Source organism: Centropristis striata, chromosome 5, assembly GCF_030273125.1.
Source record: "Centropristis striata isolate RG_2023a ecotype Rhode Island chromosome 5, C.striata_1.0, whole genome shotgun sequence".
NCBI lineage: Eukaryota > Metazoa > Chordata > Actinopteri > Perciformes > Serranidae > Centropristis > Centropristis striata.
In genome coordinates this window covers 12,640,307-12,662,475 of record NC_081521.1, presented here as the reverse complement: position 1 = coordinate 12,662,475, position 22,169 = coordinate 12,640,307, and the positions used below count along the sequence as shown (strand labels likewise).

Genomic DNA, 22,169 nt, shown 5'->3' with positions numbered 1-22,169 from the left:
CAGTATAGACAAAGAGTAAGAGAGGAAATTGAATTGAATTGAATTGAAATTGAATTGAATTGAATTGAGAAAAAAGGTGGTTTCTAAGACTGAAATATGCAAAAGGAGGTAAAAGGAAAAAAAAAGAAAAAACTAAAAACAACCATAAAATGAAATATAACAAATAAAAGTCAAATAGAAAATAAAACTGAATCGTACTTCAGTTAAATATTATTACGACCAACAGCTGTAATGGAAATGAAGTGAGATTTCAATCCAAAATGCACATTCAATCAATTAGTTTTTTGGAATACCTGTGTGTTTTAAACTTGTAATGTCCTGTTTTCAGACGGAGGCTCAGCTGGAGCACAAAGACAAACAGCTGCATGGTGAGTTTAAACTTTTTATTCCTTATTAGAAAAATCCTGTCCTCATGTGATCTTTAATGATTCGCTGGTCTCGTGAAAACAAACCTGCAATTAATTTTCAATTTTAATTCTAGCAATGAACAGAATCTGAGAATAACAACATCAACGCCTGTATTTGCATTAAATAGTTGTAGTGTTTCCTTGATGTAACCAGTGATCATGAAATACTTGACAGTTGGTGAATGATTTAAATTTCACATGAAGACAAACAGGACTTCCTCCATAAAGTCACAACTTAAAGGTTCAGTTTGGTGTTTGGTGTGGCCCTTTTTATTATGCTCGTTGCACTAAATTCTCAAACATTGGCTGATATTTACCTGAAGAAATCTGGTACAGTTACAGAACAGCTCCACTTCTAAATATTAATAGAATGTTTTATTGCTGCTGCGCATTATTTGGCTTTTGTTTTTTGAGAAATAACTCGTAGCCTGGCTTCATTAAAGCGTAGAGCAGCTAGCTGGCTGAGGGCAGACACACACTACAAGCTGACCGAGTGAACGACAACTCAAATCATTCTTACTGGTAAATTGTAAAAAATTAAGGAAAAGTCAGTTTTTGCCAGTGTGATTAAACAAATCCTGATCCACAAGCTTTTTTAAGCTAAGATTATCCTTTTTTTCCTTTTTTTTTTCACTTCGCTTCAATAGCAAACTGAAAGTTATTGAGAAATCTCAGGATTTTTCACCCTGATGTATAAGCTCTGCTCCAAATCGGGTATTTTCTGGCAAAGCTGCAAAGCCGACAAAACTAATTAACATCCGTTTACTCGAGTTCAGGAATTTGATTGTATTTTTCAAGTATGCATTACGTTTTTAGCAGGGTTGGACGTGGTAGTTGTGCAGACTGTAGTAGTGTGTATGAAAAAATCTGATTGTATCAAGTGTTTTAACTGTTAGCTGCTGCCAGCTCAGATTCATAATCTTATCTTCTTTGATCAGATCTAAACGTGAAATGTGCTCGTTTTAGACTGGCTTTGTTTTTTTTTTAAACTTTGCTATTGTACTGGTGCTATTATTGACACATTTAACCCTCAGGGGTCAAAAAGGCCCCATGACATTAGACTGGTTTTAGGATATGTAGAAAAAAAAAATTACCTTTACCTTTAATTATTAACTTTTTTTTCACCTTTTAAGGTAACTCATGACCAAAAAAATTGATATATAATTTTCATATTTTTTTCATTATTATTGGTAAAAATTAGACCTAATTTCAAGAGAAAAAAAAGTAATAAAACCTGAATATTTTTTTCAATAGTTATAGTGGGAAAAAAGTTCTTTATGGGAATACAAGGAGTAGGTCATGTCAACTTTTAGTGAAACTTATGTTTTGAAAGCATTGTTCATTTTTAGATTAAAAAACTTAAAAAAAATCACACCCATGGTCCTCAGGGGTCAAAAAGTTGGTAATCATTTTTTCTACATGTCCTAAAAGCAGTCTAGTGTCATGGGGTCCTTTTTGATAAACGATGCAGAGGGGCACAGATGCTGAGAATTTCAAGCTATTCTATGAAAGTTAACCTATGTTAAGCGTACGTTGAACATTTTTTGGGGTCAAAAAGGAGCCCAGGACCACATGAGGGTTAAAGACATATCCTGGTTTGTTTCTGCATGAGGTGAGAAAGATTTGAAATGCCATTTCATTCAATATTAAATAAATAGGCCTAAGGATCGATAAATAAGATTATGAAAGAAATCCTTATATTAATAAATTAGGAAATAAATATATAAATCAATGTAGATTTATGAACAAGTTGATATAGTTAGATAAATACATAATGTGTTTTTTGTTTTCCTATATAAAAGCCTCCTAAATAAATAAATAAAAAATTATATTTATTATATTTATACATTACCTTATTATTTAGAGGATTTTTTCAATAGTCATGTTTATTAATTTCATAGGAATATTTATTTTTATTCATGAATTATTATTATATTTGATGTATTTATGTAATATTGAATAAAATGTAATTCAACATTTGTTGATTTAGTGTTTCATCGTCATTATAATTAGGATTTGAAAGACATCCGTAAATAAGTAAATTAAGCAATAAATGTATAAATCAGTATAACTATTCAAAAAAGTTTCTATAGTTCGATAAATACATAAGTAGTTTTTATTATATTCAAAGGGACTATATTTTTTATTTCTTGAAATAAATAAATGCGGAATTACTTAAAAAAAGTCTCCTATCTAAATAAAATAATCATTTAAAAAAAATAAAAAAATAAAAAATAAAAACATATTTTTTGTATTGAATAACATTCACTTTTTTCTGTATTCATATTAAGATTTATTTATATATGTATTACCTTATTTAAGGATTAATTTTATATTTTTATATATATTTTTTATTTTTATATATATTTTAGTCATATTTAATAATTTCCTAGGAATATTATTTTTTTAAATTAATTTATTATTATTATTAATAATAATGTTTGTATTTGTGTAATGTTGAATAAAACGTCATTCAAGATTTTTTAGGCAAATGCTGTGTTTATTTAGTGTTTCATTATTATAAATACAATTTTGACATCACATGCATGTTTGTTTGGTTCCAAGTGATCAGATTTGTCGGAGCGTTCAGATTATTTACGTATCCTAAAGTTTTCATTATGAAGCTGTTTGTTGTTATAGAGTTTCAATGAAAATCTCACATGAATATTAAAACTTCAGTTCAGATGAACACGCCATCACAGTTTGACTTTGCTGCTCAGCCAGAAAATGAAGAAAAAAAAAAACAAAGAGTCAGATTTGGTCACACTCCTCGTGGTGAAAACCTGCGAGGAGCTGGTGTAGTGTGTGTCTGGCCTAACGGACTGCCCCCTGCTGTGTGCGGCGCCCCCTTTAGGCCTGTCAGAGAAGAGCGTAGAGAAGATTGTAGCTAAGCAGGCAGCGCTAGGCTGGTCGGCTGCTCTCTGTCCAATAACTCACTGCTTTGGACCAGAGCTGGAGATGGCACTGAACACCGAGCAGGAGGAGAAGAGGCTGCTGAGGGAGCAGATCCACAACCTGGAGGTACACACACACACACACACACACACACACACACACACACCCACACACACACACACTTTCTTGTACTTCGATCTTTGTGAGGACCCTCATTGGAAACAGTGAATTCCCTTGCAAGGTTATACTAGTTTGGTATTTATTTTTTTGGAATACTTTAGTTTTGATTTAGTTTTTATTAGTTTTAGTTTTTTGTAATGGGGTATTTGTTGGGTGGGAGATTAAAAGAGGTCACAGTAAATTTTGAAAAAAATGACGAATTTTAATCGCACTTATTTTTGCACCGCGGAACGTTTCTCACTGGATGAGTTTCAGGAGGACCGATTATACTGGAGCACCAACTAGCGTTGATGAGTTCAGACAACAACAAACCACAGTGAACATGAAGGAAGAAGCTGATGAGACCTTTGGTTGGCCCCGTGGATGATGGGACATTTAGTTACTAAAAACCAACGGATGGAAGCGTCCATAAGAGCATGGTTGTGTTGCTATGCAACAAGGAATTCACATATCACCGCAGCACATCCAGCCTCAAGTATCACCTCAATGCAAAACATATAGCAGCTAGCGGCTAGTGTGGTAGCTAGCGTGGATTATGTTTTACTTAAAAAACCAAAGTATTCTAGTTTACAGAAGGTCTACCTACCTATAGGCTACCTGGATTTATGAAATGTACTATATTTCTAAATATGCTATTGCTACACTTAATGGCAAAAATTGCACTGGTCTGTTGGACTTGAACAAAAATAAACAATATTTTTGTTGCTTAAGCTTATGTATTCAGTCATTATTCAATGGTATACTAAAAATCCATGTGAAAAAAATGACTTCTCACTGTTCTCAGGTCAAATATTTATATGCGATTAAAATGTGTTTCATTTCGATTAATTAATTACAAAGCCTCTAATTAATTAGATTAATTTTTTCCCAGCCCTACTAATGAGTAATAATGAGCATTTATTAATTTGATTTGAAAGTGCCAAGTGCAAATGAGAGGCTGGACACCAAAGAAATATCTCAGGAGATTTGGAATCAAAAGCTCGTCTAGCTAGAGCCACATGAGGCTCCTCAGGTCATCTGCAGTGGCTCCCTGTGGTTGTGACAAAAAATATACAAAATGTTTATTCCTTTACATTTTAAATGTAATTTATCATTGGTGTAGGCCCAAAGCAATTTGTATTCTTCAATTGTAAAAATGTGTAGCTGATATATGGGAGTAAAAATGTTTTTAAAACATTTTACTCAATTAAAATGTGCTTCATAGCTAATAAAAGTATAGAGACGGGACCTGTTGCCTCTAAATTTTGCCAACTTCAAGCCTAGTTTTGAATTTCCCCCGTTTCAGTTCCAAATCTCCTGAGATATTTATTTGGTTTCCAGCCTCTGATTTGCACTTGGGTCCTCGCTGCATTCTGACAAAATATTAATAAATGCTCATTATTACCTATATTATTAATGTTGGTAGGCTAATTTAAACATAGCAGGCTGTTTTATCATCATTCTAATGCTCAAAATAATTCAGATTTTTTTTCTGTTATTTTGTCCGACAATGGCTCTCCTGATAGTAAAGGTTGCCGACCCCTGAGCTAGAGCAACTCAAAGCTAGACTTGAAGTTGGCACAATGTAGCTGTTACGTAGACGTTTTAATACCGTTTATTGGGAAAACAGAAATAACTGCTCATGTCTTATGATTTTTTTTTGGTCCCAGCCACAGGGAGCCCCTGCAGACGGCCTAAAGAGCCACATGGGGCTCTGGAGCCACAGGTTGCCTACCCCTGTTGTAGACCAATGGCTAATCAGGCTAATTAGAAAGTTACATTTTATGAGTGTGTGTTTTCAGTTTGTTCACTGTCAGTCCAACAAGTTGTCTGCTGATATAACAGACTGAGCCGTGGTTGTACTAAATCGCGTTCTGATGATTTTTTTATTTAGTATTTAATAACAGTACAGATCATCGTGGTTTTAAAACCGAATGTTCACATGTTTCTGCACATATTTTCAAATAAACTGTGACTTTGTAGGACATTTTATTCAGTTTTATATTGTTTTACTGGCAGCTCTTTAAATGCTCAGTTGGTGCCGCGGTTACAGGCTCCTTCAAACCACAAAGGCCACACAATAAACAGGGAAGATAAAAATGGTGGCAGATGAAAGGCCACATGCTGTGTGTGTGTGTGTGTGTGTGTGTGTGTGTGTGTGTGTGTGTGTGTGTGTGCAAGGAAACTAATTAATTGATGACAGGAAGTTAAACAGCAGCTGGAGAGCAGCAGTGAAATGTCAGCAGAGAAACAGAGAAGCTCTTTAATCACTTTAATCCATAACTCAACACCAGAGCAGAGTCCTGTTTTATCATACAGAGTTTTCCAAATTAATTATTGGACAACCTTATTATTATTATTATTATTATTATTAATATTATTATTATTACTATTTTCATTAATATTACTATTATTATTATTATTATTATTATTTTATCATACAGAGTTTTCCAAATTAATTATTGGACAACCTTATTATTATTATTATGATTAATATCAATATTATTATTATTATTATTTTATACTGTTAATTGATTGTTGAAAAATATTGATTTAAGAAAAAATTGTAAATATAAAAATACATAGAAAATTAAATATGCAAAAATATGAGAAGTAATACAAAATATTTATCAGGGGAAAAACTTTATATAGTAAATATATGAAAAGCAAACGTTCATTTTTAAAAATATATTGATAAAATATATGAGGATCAAATATATTAACAAAATATAAAAAGCAATAAAAGTATCCAATTAAGAAAAATCGTTAATATATGGACATCTGTAAAATAAAATAAAATAATGACAAATATAGGAAGCAATAAAAATATCCATTAAAAAAAAGAGTAAATATTTTAACATTTAAATGTATGTAAAATGTAACAAAATACAATAATAGCAATAATAAATAAATATAAAAAGCAACAAAAGATATTGATGAGAAATAGTAAATATAAAAATACATGTAATATATATATTTTTGTACATGTATATAAAATCATAAAAATATAGGAAGTTAAACTAAATATACATTAGAAAAAATAGTAGTAATTATCAAAAACGAAATATGAAAAGCAAACGTTTGATTGTAAATCAACCTTATGATCATTTTTTCCTACAGATTCTTTGAAACATCAGTTAAAAAGTCGAGTTTTTACTTTTACTTTTCAATCTCAGCTGTATTCTAGTGAATCAACACAGACAAAACATTTTTGCTGTTTATAAAAACAGCTTTTATACAAAATCAACAATAAATAATTTAAGAAAATACAAAGTATATGCCACAATGTCCAACAATTATTGATTTTTGCATCGCGACAAATCGTGTTTCTCCGAATGCTTTTAATCAAACAAACATTTTAGACTCATAACTGTGACAATGATCGTTCTCCAGCTGTTATTTTGTCACCAAATGTAGTTTTATGATTTGTAACGATGTGTCTTGACGTGGTGGATTCATCAGAATAATGCAGACTTGATAATGAGTTCCTTTCAGTAGCCGTTCAGTCGCTGTCATTCTTTTTCATTTGAAATGAACTCTGTTTAGTTTAGTTCAGTTTGAAACATTTGATTGCAGATAAATTGTATTTGTTGCAGCCACATTAGTTTGTCTGGAGATAAATTAAATCTTCATGTTTTGTTCTGTTCTGTTTGTTCTTTGTTTAACGTTGTACAACAGAGCAGCTTTACACATGTAGATCTCACCACACTGTAATAAACATTAATTAATATATATTAAAATTAAATGACAATAATAAGACACTTTCAACTGAGTGTTTGTGGAAATATGCAGTCCACAGTTAAAAATACTCTCAAAAACATGTATTTAAACTTTGTATAGTGAAAAAAACTGGACCTTTTGTATTGTAGCTTTATATTAAATGTATATTTCTCTGTTATTCTCTTGATTGTGAATCATTTCTCTCCTGTCTGTCTTCAGGCGTCCAAACAGGCTGAAATCACCAAACTGCAGGAAGAGATAACGAAGGTAAATCACACAACTTCAAGCCTTTTTAAGAAAGATTAACAACCTGATTTATTACAACTTTTGGCTCATAATAAAACACCTCAGTGAGTTAACATTAATATTCTGTTTAGCTGAATGTCAGAGATTTAGATTAGATCAAATGTTTAATTCTGATTTCCTGTCTGACTCTCCACCAGCTGTCTGACAAATTAAAGAAGAAACAGGAGAGGTGAGATCAAGTTTTACTGATAATAAACCTCACATTCCTCCTATACGGTTCTACAGGTACATCTAAAAAAATCTGAATATCGTGAAAAAGTTCAATATTTTTGGTCAATCATTTCAGAAAGTGAAACTCGTAAGTTATATAGATTCATTACATGTAGAGTGAAATATTTCAAGCCTGTTTTTCTTGTAATTTTGATGATTCTAGCTTAGAGATAATGAAAACACAAAACTCTGTGTCTCAGAAAATGAGAATATTGTGGAAAAAGTTCAATTTTGGTGTCTACAATTGGTATTTTGTGTCTCTTTTTCATAAATTTATGTCTCTTTTTGGGTCATTTTTGCATCTATTTTTGGTCATTTTATGTATTTTCTTTGTTATGTTATTTCTCTTTTGGTCATTTTATGTCTCTTTTTGGTAATTTGTGTGTCTATTTGGTCATTTTTGTGGGTTTTTTTGATCATTTTTGCATCTATTTTTTGGTCATTTTGTTTCCTTTTGGGTCATTTTGTGTCTTTTTTAGTCATTTTTAAATCTATTTTTGGTAATTTTGTGTCTGTTTTTACACAGGCACATCTAAAAAAAATTAGAATATCATGGAAAAAGTTCAATATTTTTTGTCAATCATTTCAGAAAGTGAAACTCATACATTATATAGATTCATTACACATAGAGTGAAATATTTCAAGCCTGTTTTTCTTGTAATTTTGATGATTCTGGCTTAGAGATAATGAAAACACAGAACTCAGTGTCTCAGAAAATGAGAATATTGTGGAAAAAGTTCAATTTTGGTGTCCACAGTTGGTATTTTGTGTCTCTTTTTCGTAAATTTATGTCTCTTTTTAGGTCATTTTTGCATCTATTTTTGGTCATTTTATGTATTTTCTTAGTTATGTTATGTCACTTTTGGTCATTTTATGTCTTTTTTTGGTAATTTTTGTGTCTTTTTGGTCATTTTTGTGTTTTTTTGGGGGTCATTTTTGCATCTATTTTTTGGTCATTTTTGTTTCTTTTTTGGTCATTTTGTTTCCTTTTGGGTCAATTAGTGTCTTTTTTAGTCATTTTTACATCTATTTTTGGTAATTTTGTGTCTGTTTTTACACAGGCACATCTAAAAAAATGAGAATATCATGAAAAAGTTCAATATTTTTTGTCAATCATTTCAGAAAGTGAAACTCATACATTATATAGATTCATTACACATAGAGTGAAATATTTCAAGCCTGTTTTTCTTGTAATTTTGATGATTCTGGCTTAGACATAATGAAAACTCAGTGTGTCAGTATAAAATGATAATATAGCTGGTGAGTGTAATGTGCTGGTCCTGGGTCAGTGGTGGTTTGGGGCCATGTCCTCTGCTGCTGTTGCTCCACTGTGTTTTCTGAAGTCCACAGTCAACATAGCAGCCATCTAGCAGGACATTTTAGAGTCTTCATGCTTCCACAAGCTCCCAGGAGATGCTGCTTTCATTCTCCAGCAGGACTTGGCACCTGCCCACACTGGTAAAGGTACCAAAAGCTGCTTCAGTGACCATGGTGTTACTGGGCTGGACTGGCCACATAACTCCCCATAGGAGTCTATGGGCTGTTGTCAAGAGGAAGGTGAGAGACACCAGATGAGCTGAAGGCTGCTATAAAAGCAACATGGTGCTGTAGGCTGATCTCCTCCATGCCACCAAGTATTAATGCACTAATTCATGATTCAAAAGGAGCCCAACCAAGTATTGATGTATAGAAATGAAGATACTTTTCAGAAGCCTGACATTTGTGTTTAAAATATCCTCTTTCTTTATTGATCTTATATAATATTCTAATTTTCTGAGACACTGAGTTTTGTGTTTTCATTATCTCTAAGCCAGAATCATCAAAATTACAAGAAAAACTGGCTTGAAATATTTCACATATAATATAAGAGTTTCACTTTCTGAAATAACTGACCATAAGTATTGAACTTTTTCACGATATTCTAATTTTTTGAGATGTTCCTGTAAATGTTGATCTGCCAGCTGAAGTTGCAGCTCCTGTCCTCCAGGGGGCGTACAAGTTAAAGGAACATGATGAAGAGCAGTAACTGAGGGGAACTTCAGTGGAACTCATGTTAATCTGAAGTGATTGTTAATAAATAGCTGAATGAATAATAAAGTTTGTGTTTGTGCAGTTTTCAGCGTCTGCAGGGAGAGAAGGAGGCTCTGTACAACGACAGCAGGTCAGAACAGCACTGACACTAAAACTAGTGTTAGTGTTATTTTTATTTCTACTTTTATTTTTATACATTTTTTGTCTATTCTGTGTTATCTTTTGCCATTATTCTTGTGTAATATTAATCCATGTTCTCTTACCCTTTTACTCTAAATCACTTTGTAACGTAGCTTTTGAAACATGTTATCCTGCCACATGCCATCACACTGTACAATAACAAATAGCCTGGTTCATTACATACCGTCATTATGCACTTTATGTGTTTTTTTATGCACACTGTTCATTGCACCTTATTTGTTTCACGGCACCAACATTTTTATACTGCATATTCATATTTATTCTGCACTGGAATTCTACTTCTTAATACATACTCCTTCTTTAGACACTTTATTTTTACATTACATTTTATTGTATTTTTATTGTATTTTTATATTTTATTGCTTGAAGTATGCCTAGGTTGTTCTTTTTATTTCATTGTGTTGTCATTGTCTCTCTGTGTAATGCTGCTGCTACACTGTAATTTCCCAGCTTGGGATAAATAAAGTCTATCTATCTATCTATCTATCTATCTATATATATATATATATGTATATATATATATATATATATATATACATATGTATATGTATATATATATATATATATATATATATATGTATATGTATATATATATATATATATATATATATATATATATATATATATATATACATATACATATGTATATATATATATATATATATATATACATATATATATATATATAGATAGATAGATAGATAGATAGATAGACTTTATTTATCCCAAGCTGGGAAATTACAGTGTAGCAGCAGCATTACACAGAGAGACAATGACAACACAATGAAATAAAAAGAACAACCTAGGCATACTTCAAGCAATAAAATATAAAAATACAATAAAAATACAATAAAATGTAATGTATGTATGTAATGTATGTATATATATATATATATGTATGTATGTAATGTATGTATATATATATATATATATATATATACATATATATATATATATATATATATATATATATATATATATATATATACATATACATATATATATATAAATAAATAAAATGGTCTGACTTACCGTGGCAGCAGCTGCAACTAGTTTCACTGCTACTGTGACTTCTACTTAACAGCTACTTTTACTAGCAGGACTGTAAGCTGTGCATTAACCAGGCTGACATGTTTGTTGTTTGTTGTTTATTGTCTGTGTCAGGACAAAGATCGATGAGATCAACCAAAGGAAAGAAGAAGAGCTTAAGGCCACAAACCTCCGTATCCAGAAACTACAGTCGGACGTCATGGCAACCAATCAGGTCAGAGCTCAGGACAGAAGCATCAAAAAATATAAATTTTACTAATGAATAAAATATAATGATATAAATACATAAATAAAACATATAGATATAAATGTAGATATAAATAAATAATAAAATATAATTAATAAATATATATTGTTCTTCTTAACTTGTTTTATTTCTTTAAATATGAAAATACTTAAATAGTATATAATAATAATAATAATAATAATAGTAAATAATAATTCTATTTATAAATACATATTGTACCTTAGATATCATATATTCTTCACAAAGAAAGAAAAACAAAAAAAAAAGTAAAGTAAAGTAAGAAAAAATATAGTTTTGGTTATAAAACTTTTCTTATGACTAATACATAAGCATCTTTGAGTGTCTAGAAAAGCGCTATATAAATTTGATGCATTACTATTATTATTATTATGTGATAAATACACAAGTAATGAATTTATATCTCTTGGTAACAGCAGTAATATCTAATGGAGCAGGGTGGGATTTAATAAGTCTAAATCAGCTTTTCTACTGAGCTTTTCATTGTTTGTTATTTATTCTGATTTTTTCAGCCTGTTTGAATTTTTTTTTCCCCTTTGCATGTTTGAAATATAATTTCCAATACAATACCCTCTTAACCCCAAAAAATAAGGTTTCCTTAAAATAATTGGCAAAAAATATACTGTTTATCATAGGAAAAAAACAGGCTTTATAACTTTCCGACTGTCTTTGAATGCATCATGTCGGACAAAAGTAACAAAAACTTTAGCTTTAAATTATGATATAAATCAATTTATTCTACATGTCTCATTTTAAAATTTGCTAAAAATAAACCAGATGTAAAATATGTGGAGCCCCAATTATTGTGAAATTTGCGCCTGCAAGAATTTTGCAATATTGTGTTATTTATTCCTCACACCACTGATGTGAAGGCCTGAATGTTGCAGCTGGTAAATGTAGAACCAGTCTATGGGTAGAACCAGAACTCAGTTCAGTTTATTTATAGTTTATATGCTGCTGGTTAGTTTCATCTGTAATGAATCTGAATCTGCAAACAAACTAAATCTATCAGACAAATAGTGGAGCCAAAAATTGCAATATTGGTTTACAAAATGAAGTGGAGTGGAGTACATTATAAAATAACAGAAAAAGGGAAGTAGTTAAGAACCTAAATAATGTATGTCCCACCTGTTTGTTTGTGTTTTGTTCCAGGTGACGGCTGAGCTGAGAGAGCAGCTGCAGAGCAAAGACAAAGAACATGAACTGGCTCTGCACACCCTGAAAGACCAGGTAACACACACACACACACACACACACACACACACACACATTCTTGTACTTCTATCTTTGTGAGGGCCCTCATTGGAATGGTGAATTCCATTTGTTTTTCATTAGTTTTAGTTTTAATTTTTTACTAGTTTTAGGTTTGTTTTAATGGGGTATTTGTTGGGTGGGAGATTAAAAGAGGTCACAGTAAATTTAGCCTTTATTTCCTTTGTCTGATCCATCTTCACTATGTATGAAAAAAGTTGACGAAGACTTTTCACTATTATTTTAGTTGGTTTTAGTTAGGTTTGTAACCACACAATACAGTTTCAGTTAGTTAATTAATTATCTTTTTTAAACATAAACCTAATTTTAACCTTTAACCCTTAAAACAAAGTCTGAAATCTCAAAAAAGCCTTTAAAGAAGTGAGGACCGGCCGAAATGTCCTCACTTTGCAAAAATGTCCTGGTTAAAAACATGTTCCGGTCCTCACTATGTGGGAAGTACAAGAACACACACACACACACACACACACACACACACACACATACATTCTTGTACTTCTATCTTCGTGAGGATCTTTGTGAGGACTCCTTTGAGAGGAGTGATGGTTTAAATATTCAGTTGTAAACATCTGACAAAAAGAAAGAGCTATATAGAAGAAACTGATGAACTGATGATCATACAAAAAGAGCCAGGGAGAAAACCTTCAATAGGAGAGAAGTGAAAGCCACAATCAAAAAGATGATTTTTTATATTCTTACCCACATGTAAAAATTAATGTTCACATTTCCACATCACACATATGGAGTGAGAAACAGTCTCACAGCAGCTCTTTTCACACATTTGCAAATAATAAAGAATAAAGCATATGGCCTCCTTAATGTTCACATTTTTGGAAACAGGTGTGAAATAAAACCTGTTTCTTATTCACACTCAATTAATATAATACGTAATATAAAATGAGGCTGAGGGAGGGAGGAGAGAAGGGAACAAGGTAAGGAAGGGAGGAACTTCTGCACTGTGCTTTCACTTTTCTGTGAAGATATTTCGCTGCCAAAGTGATTCAGTCATAAAAAAATGAATTCATATCCACAGATATGTTTTCTAGCATCACTCTGGCGGTGGAATAGCCCTGTGTGTGTTTCTCTGCCTGCTGCTTGCTCTGTGATTCTGACTTTATGCTTTTTCTCTTCTCCTCCCCTGTTCTTTCAACTTTTTGTCCCTGTTTCTCTCCTCTATTTCTTTTTTCCCCTTTTTTCTGCCCTTTCGTTGTGTTTCTTTACTTTCTCTATTGGTACCTTTTGCCTGGTTCTTTCTGTTCTTTTCGGTTCCCTCTCTCGCTGTCTGCTGCCCCCTGCCTGTGGTGCGTCGGTGCTGCAGGTAGCCAGTCAGAGCGCAGTCAGTCAGGAGCAGGTGGACAACATCCTGCAGGAGAACGATGCTCTGAGGACAAACCTAGCTGCTCTAGAACAGGTAATAAACCTGGAGAATGTCATCGACAAGTTTTGCCACAAAACAGTGTTCTGTGGACAAACCTTGCTACCATAGAACATAACATAGAACCCTAACACTACATCATTTCTGACAACTAACAGAGCTGCTATCAAACAGGCTACATACCTGGAGAACGTTAAATGGGCAGTCCGTGGCCTAGAGCAGTGGTTCCCAACCTTTTTCTTGAGGGACCCACATTTTTACCATTGTAAACTTTGGCGACCCCCTCCCATTGTCCATTGCTTCTATGAAGCCGAACTCAATGTGACTTTCATGGTACCCTCTCTTTTTCTTTATGAGATATTCAGGATTTTCGTCTCCCTGACGCTTCGCCATTTTTCCATTAGCTCTGTGTTTCTGTTGTTACGTGAGGTTACCACTAGCTGAGGTTGCCGCTAGCTGAGGTTACCGCTAGGTGAGGTTACCTCTAGGTGAGGTTACCTGTGTATACTGCAGGAGGGATGTTACACATGTCCTTATTCTCACGATATAGCCTTTATTTTAAAACTTTTCTATAGAGATTTTTCTATTTAAATAAATGAATAAACGTTTAATGTAGCCCTTATTCAGATGTTTTTGTCACACTAATGAATTAAATGCTGACTCATCTATATTTAACACATTAGATTTATTACACCCCTTAAAATCAAGAGAGCTTCGCTACCCCCCGTGGATCTTTGGCGCCCCCCTGGGGGGGGTCAGGCCCCCCCTGTTGGGAATCACTGGCCTAGAGGTTGGGAATCGGGCTTGTAACTGGAGAGTCACCGGTTCGAATTCCAGTACTGACTGAAGTGCCCCTGAGCAAGGCACCTAACCCCCCTGCACAGCTCCCTGGGCACAGTAATCTGCTCCTGTTTGTGTGTAAAAAAGGATGGGTTAAATGCAGAGGTTGAATTTCCCCATTGTGGGATTAACAAAGTAATTCATCTAATCTAATCTAAAAAGAACCCTAACATTGTGACATCTCTGAGAACTAACCTAGCTGCTCCAGAACATGTAGACGTTTAACCACAGAACAGTGTTGTGTGGACCAACCTAGCTGCCATGAAACGGTAATATTTACCTGGAGAACATGACGTAGAACCTAGGCCTGTCACGATAATTACTATATCGACTTATCGTTCAATATATAAAATGGACACAATAGTTTTTTTCTGGACTCAATATATTGACTTTTTGTGCTTTTTTTATGTTGTGTTTAAAGTAGGGCCGGGACTTCAACACGTTAATTAAGATTAATTAATTACACAAAAATGAATGTGTTAAAAAAATTGATGCATTTTAATCGCACTTATTTTTGCACGGCGGAACGTTTCTCACTGGATGAGTTTCAGGCGGACCGATTATACTGGAGCACCAACTAGCGTTGATGAGTTCAGACAACAACAAACCACAGTGAACATGAAGGAAGAAGCTGATTAGACGCTTTGGTTGGCCCCGTGGATGATGGGACATTTAGTTACTAAAAACCAATGGATGGAAGTGTCGATAAGAGCATGGTTGTGTTGCTATGCAACAAGGAGTTGTATGCAAAACATATAGCAGCTAGCGTGGACGCTAATGTCGTTTTCAAGGGTATACTAAAAATCCATATGAAAAAAATTACTTCTCACTGTTCTCAGGTCAAATATTTATATGCGATTAATTTCGATTAATGAATTACAAAGCCTCTAATTAATTAGATTAATTTTTTTTTAATCGAGTCCCTGCCCTAGTTTAAAGTAATGCTGCAAATCTTTGACAGGCAATACGAATTGCCAAAAAAAAAAAAATCCCAAGCAGCAGTTCCAGCTGTTTGTTATTTTAATAATAAAATAATATAATACATAATGATTATCTCATTGCAATGTTTTGTTAACAGAGCCTGAAAGTCTATTTTATTTCTTTTGGTTGTAGTTTTTTTATTTGTTTTATTTATCTAGGATATTTTAATGTTTATTTTCCACATTTCAATTCCAATGTTTAATATTCTCGAGATTAAAAAAAAGAATTGTTGTGGAAAAGGATGAATTTATTATGCTCTAATTTCTTTATAAAACTAAAAAAAATATTGATACAACAACAATATTGTTTATCATGATCGTTTCTGGGAAAATATATCGTCCTAAAAAATGTGTTATGGTGACAGGCCTAATAGAACCCTTACTCTACGTCATCTCTGGGGACTAAGTCTAACTCAAGAACAGGAAATAAATGTGGAGAACTTCATCTAGAAGGTTAGCCAAAAAACGCTCTTGTGTGTTGTAACATAGCTGCTATAAAACGGTTAATAAACCAGGAGAATGTTACACAGAATCCTTTTTTATCTACCATTCCTGTAGATGCCATTGTTAATGTTCTCCTAAACAGAATAATGTAGAACACTCACTCAGCATGGACCTGTAACCCCTCTTACAGGAGAACAGTGCTCTGAGGACTAATCTGTGCGCTCTTGAACAGGTAATTATATCTCAGACCCGACATATAATCCTTCTGTAGAACCTTAAACTAATGTAGACCCCTATGACCTTACATAGAATGTAGAATTAATACAAAGCTATGAACCCTAAAAGATCAACAGCTGTAAAACTTACTTAACTTTGCTGCTGTTGATACTAGTGACCAAATGTTTGGTACTTTTTCATAAACCATCTATAGTCACAACTCATTACTGAGTAGTTGTTATTAAAAGGTGTTTTTGGGAATGGAGGAACGTTTTTATGTATCTAAGAACATAGTTATAAGAACCTCCTTTTTTATTGTGTTGGAACATAGACTGTATAAATAATGGATGTAGTCACCGTGAGTCACCTGTTGGTTTGTGGCCCGTTTGAGGCATCAAGTTTAGCGTTACATTCGTCGCCATCTTGTTTTCGGAAACGGGAAGCAGACCATATTTGCACTGTGGAGAAGGAGAGGGATCTGATCACTGACTACAGCCTCTCTACACCTCAACCTGACTGAGAGAAGCTGCTGCTAATTCATGTTAGCATTAACTGGAGCATTAACTGGGATGGTAGTTTTGGCTAGCAAAAAACAAAAACAAAATGTTTGTTACTTACCTCAGAAAACTGAGCAGTGACTCCTTGGAGTGTCTGTTAGTCCAACCAAACACTGAACAAGACATTTTTACTGAACAAAACGTTCAAATAAACTGTCATTAAGTGAAAATACAGTGAAAGGGTCAAAGTTATAAGACAAAACTTAATTGACACGTTGCCGTGGATATGCATTGCTTTTGTTCTCTCCTGATGACCGCTGGCCTTGTTAGTGACCTGTCAATCAAAGGTAGCCACGCAATTGCAATTCTTTATCTTCTATTTTCTTCTAAATGGGGCCATTATTTGAACTATTAACATCAAATTGTCTTGATGAAAATGTTTTACTAGTGATTGAGACCATAGTGTTGTCCTAAAAAAAACTTACTGAGTTAATAAATCAAGTGAGAAGTTTTCTCATTTTGCATTGAAATGAATGGACCCAAATGCTTCTGCAGCCACCATCAGCGCCCCCTGCTGGAATTTTTGGTAGAATGCAGCTGAAGGCACTTCCTGGTTTGCCTCCCTGCTCAGACCAGGAGGTTGCCGCATGTGTTGGAATGATTGTAGTTCCTTGAAGGAACTCTTTTACTCCTTTTTTAATCGGCGTTTTCAGACCAGACGGACGTTTTTCATCTTCATCAGGACATTAGTTTTTCATCTCCTTGAGTGATGCCAATGCAGCTTCAACAAGCATTTTACTAAAACCTGTGCAAACTACAACGCAAAAAATACAGCTCGTAACTTTGGTTCTTGGAACTTTTTTCTACAACACAGCAGAAATGTTCAGACCAAACAGTGACAGGAGCCTCTTCTAGAATCCCACATAATCAGGACTTGATTGCACCAGCTTCTTGTAAATCCTTCACTAAGTTCTCAGTATCTAGTTTCAAAAGTAGATTTACTAAATCTGGTTACACCAGTGAAACTCCAGGAACGTGTCATGAATAGCCGATGGTTGTTTTTTACTCTACTAGAGCAGTAGTTCTTAACCTTTTTGAGTCGCAACCCCCAATTTAACATGCATGTTGTCCGCGACCCCCGCTCACTGAACAGAATCTCACACGCACAGTTCAGATCACCCAAAAAAGAAACAAAATGACCAAACAAGACACAAATTGACCAAAAAAGACACAAAGTTACCAAAAAATACACAGAATGACCCAAAAAAGAAACAAAATTACCCAAAAGACACAAAATGACCAAAAAAGACACAAAAATGACCAAAAAAGACACAAATTGACCACAATATGGTCAAAAAAAGACACAAAATGACCAAAAAAGACACAAAATGACAAAAACACACACAAAATTACCCAATAAAAAGATATTACCGTAAATGACCAAAAAGACTAAAACACATTAACACATGAACACTTTAACACAGTAGAGACAGAGCTGACTTCCAAAATGATTTGGCAACCCCCTGAAATCATCTTGCGACCCCAATTGGGGTCCCGACCCCAAGGTTGAGAATAGCTGTACTAGAGTACAGATCTTCTCACAGCAAGAAGCACAACACAGCAAAAACACACGTTGCATTAAATGTCCCAGCTCACTCAGACACACTCAGACCAGTACAGAGTGTTCAGAGCTGCTGCAGCAGAAGAGGCGGACTCCTGCCAAAGCTCAGTTTTAAAGTGGTGTTTATCTCAGACCAGATGGCAAAAATGTAAAGAGTGGGCTGAGGGGCCGATCCGTGTCACTTGATGAAGGGCGCCACAGTTATTAAACCAGGAAGTACGTTAGCATTTTAGCGCCATGGGGTCCATCCTCCTCTGGATGGGTTGGTGGTTAGATGCCTGAAATAAGGTCTGTGGTAACACAAACTGAAGAGATGTTCCTGCTTTGGTGTACAACATAAAATACCTTCGTAAATCCCCCCACTTGTGAAAGTTTTTTACGTTTCCTTAAAAGGATTATAGAGAAACTGCCAGCTGGATTTTCACAAAGTTTGACTAAAGGATGGGCCAAGAAACTAGACAAGTCACACAGATGTTTTCACTTTCAAAAGGACATGGCCTTGGTGGAGGTCTGCGATCTCTGAGTGCCATTCTAGTTTTATTTTTGTCTGCATACACGCACAAAAATGTTTCAAATAAACAAAAAAAATCTTCTTATTGGGAAACTATATAGTCAAATTATTTTAAAAAGTCGATTTTTAAGATAAATCTGTGGCACTCACGTTTTTTTTTTCGCAGCCCCAAATAACTTCTAGATTTTATAAAACTTTATTAAATAATCATTGGGAGTTTTAGTTAAAATTTCAATCCAGTGTGGTGAGACTCAGACACAGACAGAGGATAACAAAAGTTATTAACCCTTAATAGGGCACTCATTGAAATACCTGAACATTCCAAATTTCAACCCTAGAGAATATTGGAGGATATTACATACTGCCAGAATGTGTAAAAAAAAACATATGGACCCGGGGGAGGGGGGTAATATTTTGAGAAAAAAGTTTATGAGATAAAAGTGGTGAATCTGCAAGAAAAAAATGTGCAGATTTGAGATTTATATTGGTGAATCTGAAAAAACGTGCTTTTTCCACGTAAATCTGTGACGTTTTTCGCGCAGATTTGCCACTTTAAATCTCTTAAATCTGCGACTTTTTTTCTTGTAGATTTTTTATTTTTATTCATACTTGGCCCTAATATGCCGTCATAGTCAAGTTCTCCTGGTACAACTCACTGAAGATTCACTCTGTTTGTACGACTGTTTCTTTCAGACTTTCAAATTTTTCATTTTTACATTGGAGGTCAAGGTGAATAAAGTTAATATTATTATATTATTATCATACTGATTGGTCAGATGTCATGCTGTCACTGTCTGTGACGTAGCCTGATCTTTGCTGATTAGCTGGAAGAAATCCATGTGGTTCTACGACCAAACAGAGAGACATGGGGACCCAGTTAGATATCCACTGATGTTTCCAAATATAGTTCTTCGCCCGATAAAGGGTTAAATGTATGGCACCAAGCTTTAAGAATTCATAACCGTGACAGCGTTTAGAACAAAACTGCAGGATTATGAAACACCTCATGAATATAATTGAGGCTTTTACATATTTTTCGTTAAAAAAAAAAAAAAAAAAAATCCACACCAGGTGTGATTGGCTGTTGTCCATTTCAGATTAATATCAGTTATTGTCTTCATCTGTCTCCTGCTGTTACTCACTGTGTGCTCTCATGTTTCACACTGACATCATTCTGCTTTTTACTCATTTCTGTCATTGTTTTTAGCATCTGGAGTCCTTAACTGTCACCTGGCATCTTCTTTGTTACATCCTCTGTTTTAAATCTTTTGTTTAGTAATGTATTTGATCATCATCATCATCTCCATCATCTCTGCACTGATTGATTTTTTTTATTGATTTGATTTGATTTGATTTTTAAAAAAAGTAAATGAAGTTGTAACTTGTGCAGATCCAGACGGTGAAGACGCAGGAGATGAATCTGTTGCGTGAGCAGCAGGAGGCGCTGACATCCGAGCTGCAGCAGAGACGAGCCGAACAGGAGAGTCTGCTGGCTCAGAGGGACGACCTGGACTCTCAGCTGCAGGTAACACACACACACACACACACACACACACACACATTCTTGTACTTCTATCTTTGTGAGGGCCCTCATTGGAACAGTTTTAGTTTTAATTGGGTTGTGAATTTTTGTTTTCAAATTCAGTCATTTTTAATTCGTTTTTAGAGTGAGTTTGCTATTTTTCGTTTAGTATTTATTTTGGGAAATGCTTTAGTTTTAGTTTAGTTTTTATTAGTTTTAGTTTTTTGTAATGGGGTATTTGTTGGGTGGGAGATTAAAAGAGGTCACAGTAAATTGTGCCTTTATTAGGGCCACGGGGCAATCGGACAGAGCCCGAACACTACTGTGGATTTCTTCTTCTTCCTCTTCCGGACGCAATTTTGTCCCGCTACTAGTCCTACAACTTGAAGAGTTGCAGGACAAATTATATATCAAAATGTGCGGTTTGATTGGGATAGGATTCTCTACAGAATACTATATATATATAATTATTTTTTACACCAATACACCACAACAACTTCCTTGTATGTGAAAACCTACTTGACCCCATAAAGGTTGGGACACAGTGAAAAATGTAAATACAGTTGAAACCTGTATTCAGCATCATCTGGGCTTTCCCAAATTGTTTCTAGGCATAATAATGTTAATGTATGTAAACTTCTGACTTTGAAGAAAGTAATAAAAAATTGTCTAAAAAAGTCCTTCTCTCATTATTCTGGCATTTAGCAAATATAATAAATATAAATATAAATATAGAAATAATTTTGGTAATCCTAACGGACCTAAAACAGGAAAAATGATTGTCTGATTTCATGTCAGACAGTAAGAAAAAAAAGCATATGTGTCTTTTTATATAGTGTATGTAAACTTCTGGTTTCAACTGTAAATCAGAATGCGACATCAACTGATATTTCTATTTTATTTTGCTTCTTTATTTATGCACCTTTTTATTAATTATTTATCTACAAATAAAAAAATAGGTACTTTCCAGTTTAATTTCCCCTGTTATTTATTTATATATGTTTTATTATGAATGATTATTTATCATTTATTTTTTCTTATTTTTTGTATTTTTTTTTCATTTATTTTAAAAGTACGTATACTTAGATTTTTTAATATGTTGTCAGTTTTTGTTTTTATTTTTAATATATAAATTAAGAGAGAACATAAAAAAATGTATTAAAATGGGAGATAAATTGATGTTTCTCTTTTAATTTGCTTTTATGTACCTTTGTATTATTTCTTCTATTTGTTCATTTATTTTACTTTTTATTTGTTATGTTCTGTTATTTATTTACTATATTATTATTATTATTATTATTATCAATTTATAATTTAAATTATTGTTATTATATAAAGTATTTATTCATTTTAAAATGTATTATTTTATTCATGTATTATGAAGCCATTTTATTTTTTAATTTATTTTTCCCTCTGTATTTATTTTTTCACCACTTCACTTTTCATATGTTTTTGTATTATTTTTCTTTACACATAGCTTTTATGTATTCTTCATATATATTCTTTTATTATTCTTTAAAATCCCAAATCTCTTGAGCTTCAGTTCCCAGTGTCTTTCTGGAGACTCTAATCATTCCACTGTAACTGTGTGTGTTAGTGCTGATCGTTGTCAATTGGACTGTTTTTACAATGAGGCTCATTTGCATA

The 22,169-nt window shown here is 33.5% G+C and overlaps 1 protein-coding gene across 3 annotated transcripts in view; it reads left to right on the top strand.

Annotated features, from left to right (window-relative positions):
* Positions 1-22,169, top strand: part of gripap1 (GRIP1 associated protein 1) — a 79,525-nt gene that overhangs the window by 16,218 nt on the left and 41,138 nt on the right. Inside the window, exons 8-17 of one of the 3 annotated variants that reach the window (XM_059332384.1) lie at positions 329-368; positions 3,262-3,428; positions 7,401-7,448; positions 7,625-7,656; positions 9,811-9,858; positions 11,094-11,193; positions 12,397-12,474; positions 13,835-13,927; positions 16,346-16,387; positions 20,391-20,525. In XM_059332384.1, coding sequence (XP_059188367.1) covers positions 329-368; positions 3,262-3,428; positions 7,401-7,448; positions 7,625-7,656; positions 9,811-9,858; positions 11,094-11,193; positions 12,397-12,474; positions 13,835-13,927; positions 16,346-16,387; positions 20,391-20,525 — 783 coding nt within the window. The remainder of the gene's footprint in view (positions 1-328; positions 369-3,261; positions 3,429-7,400; positions 7,449-7,624; positions 7,657-9,810; positions 9,859-11,093; positions 11,194-12,396; positions 12,475-13,834; positions 13,928-16,345; positions 16,388-20,390; positions 20,526-22,169) is intronic. The other 2 variants (XM_059332385.1, XM_059332386.1) reach the window with 2 other exon arrangements.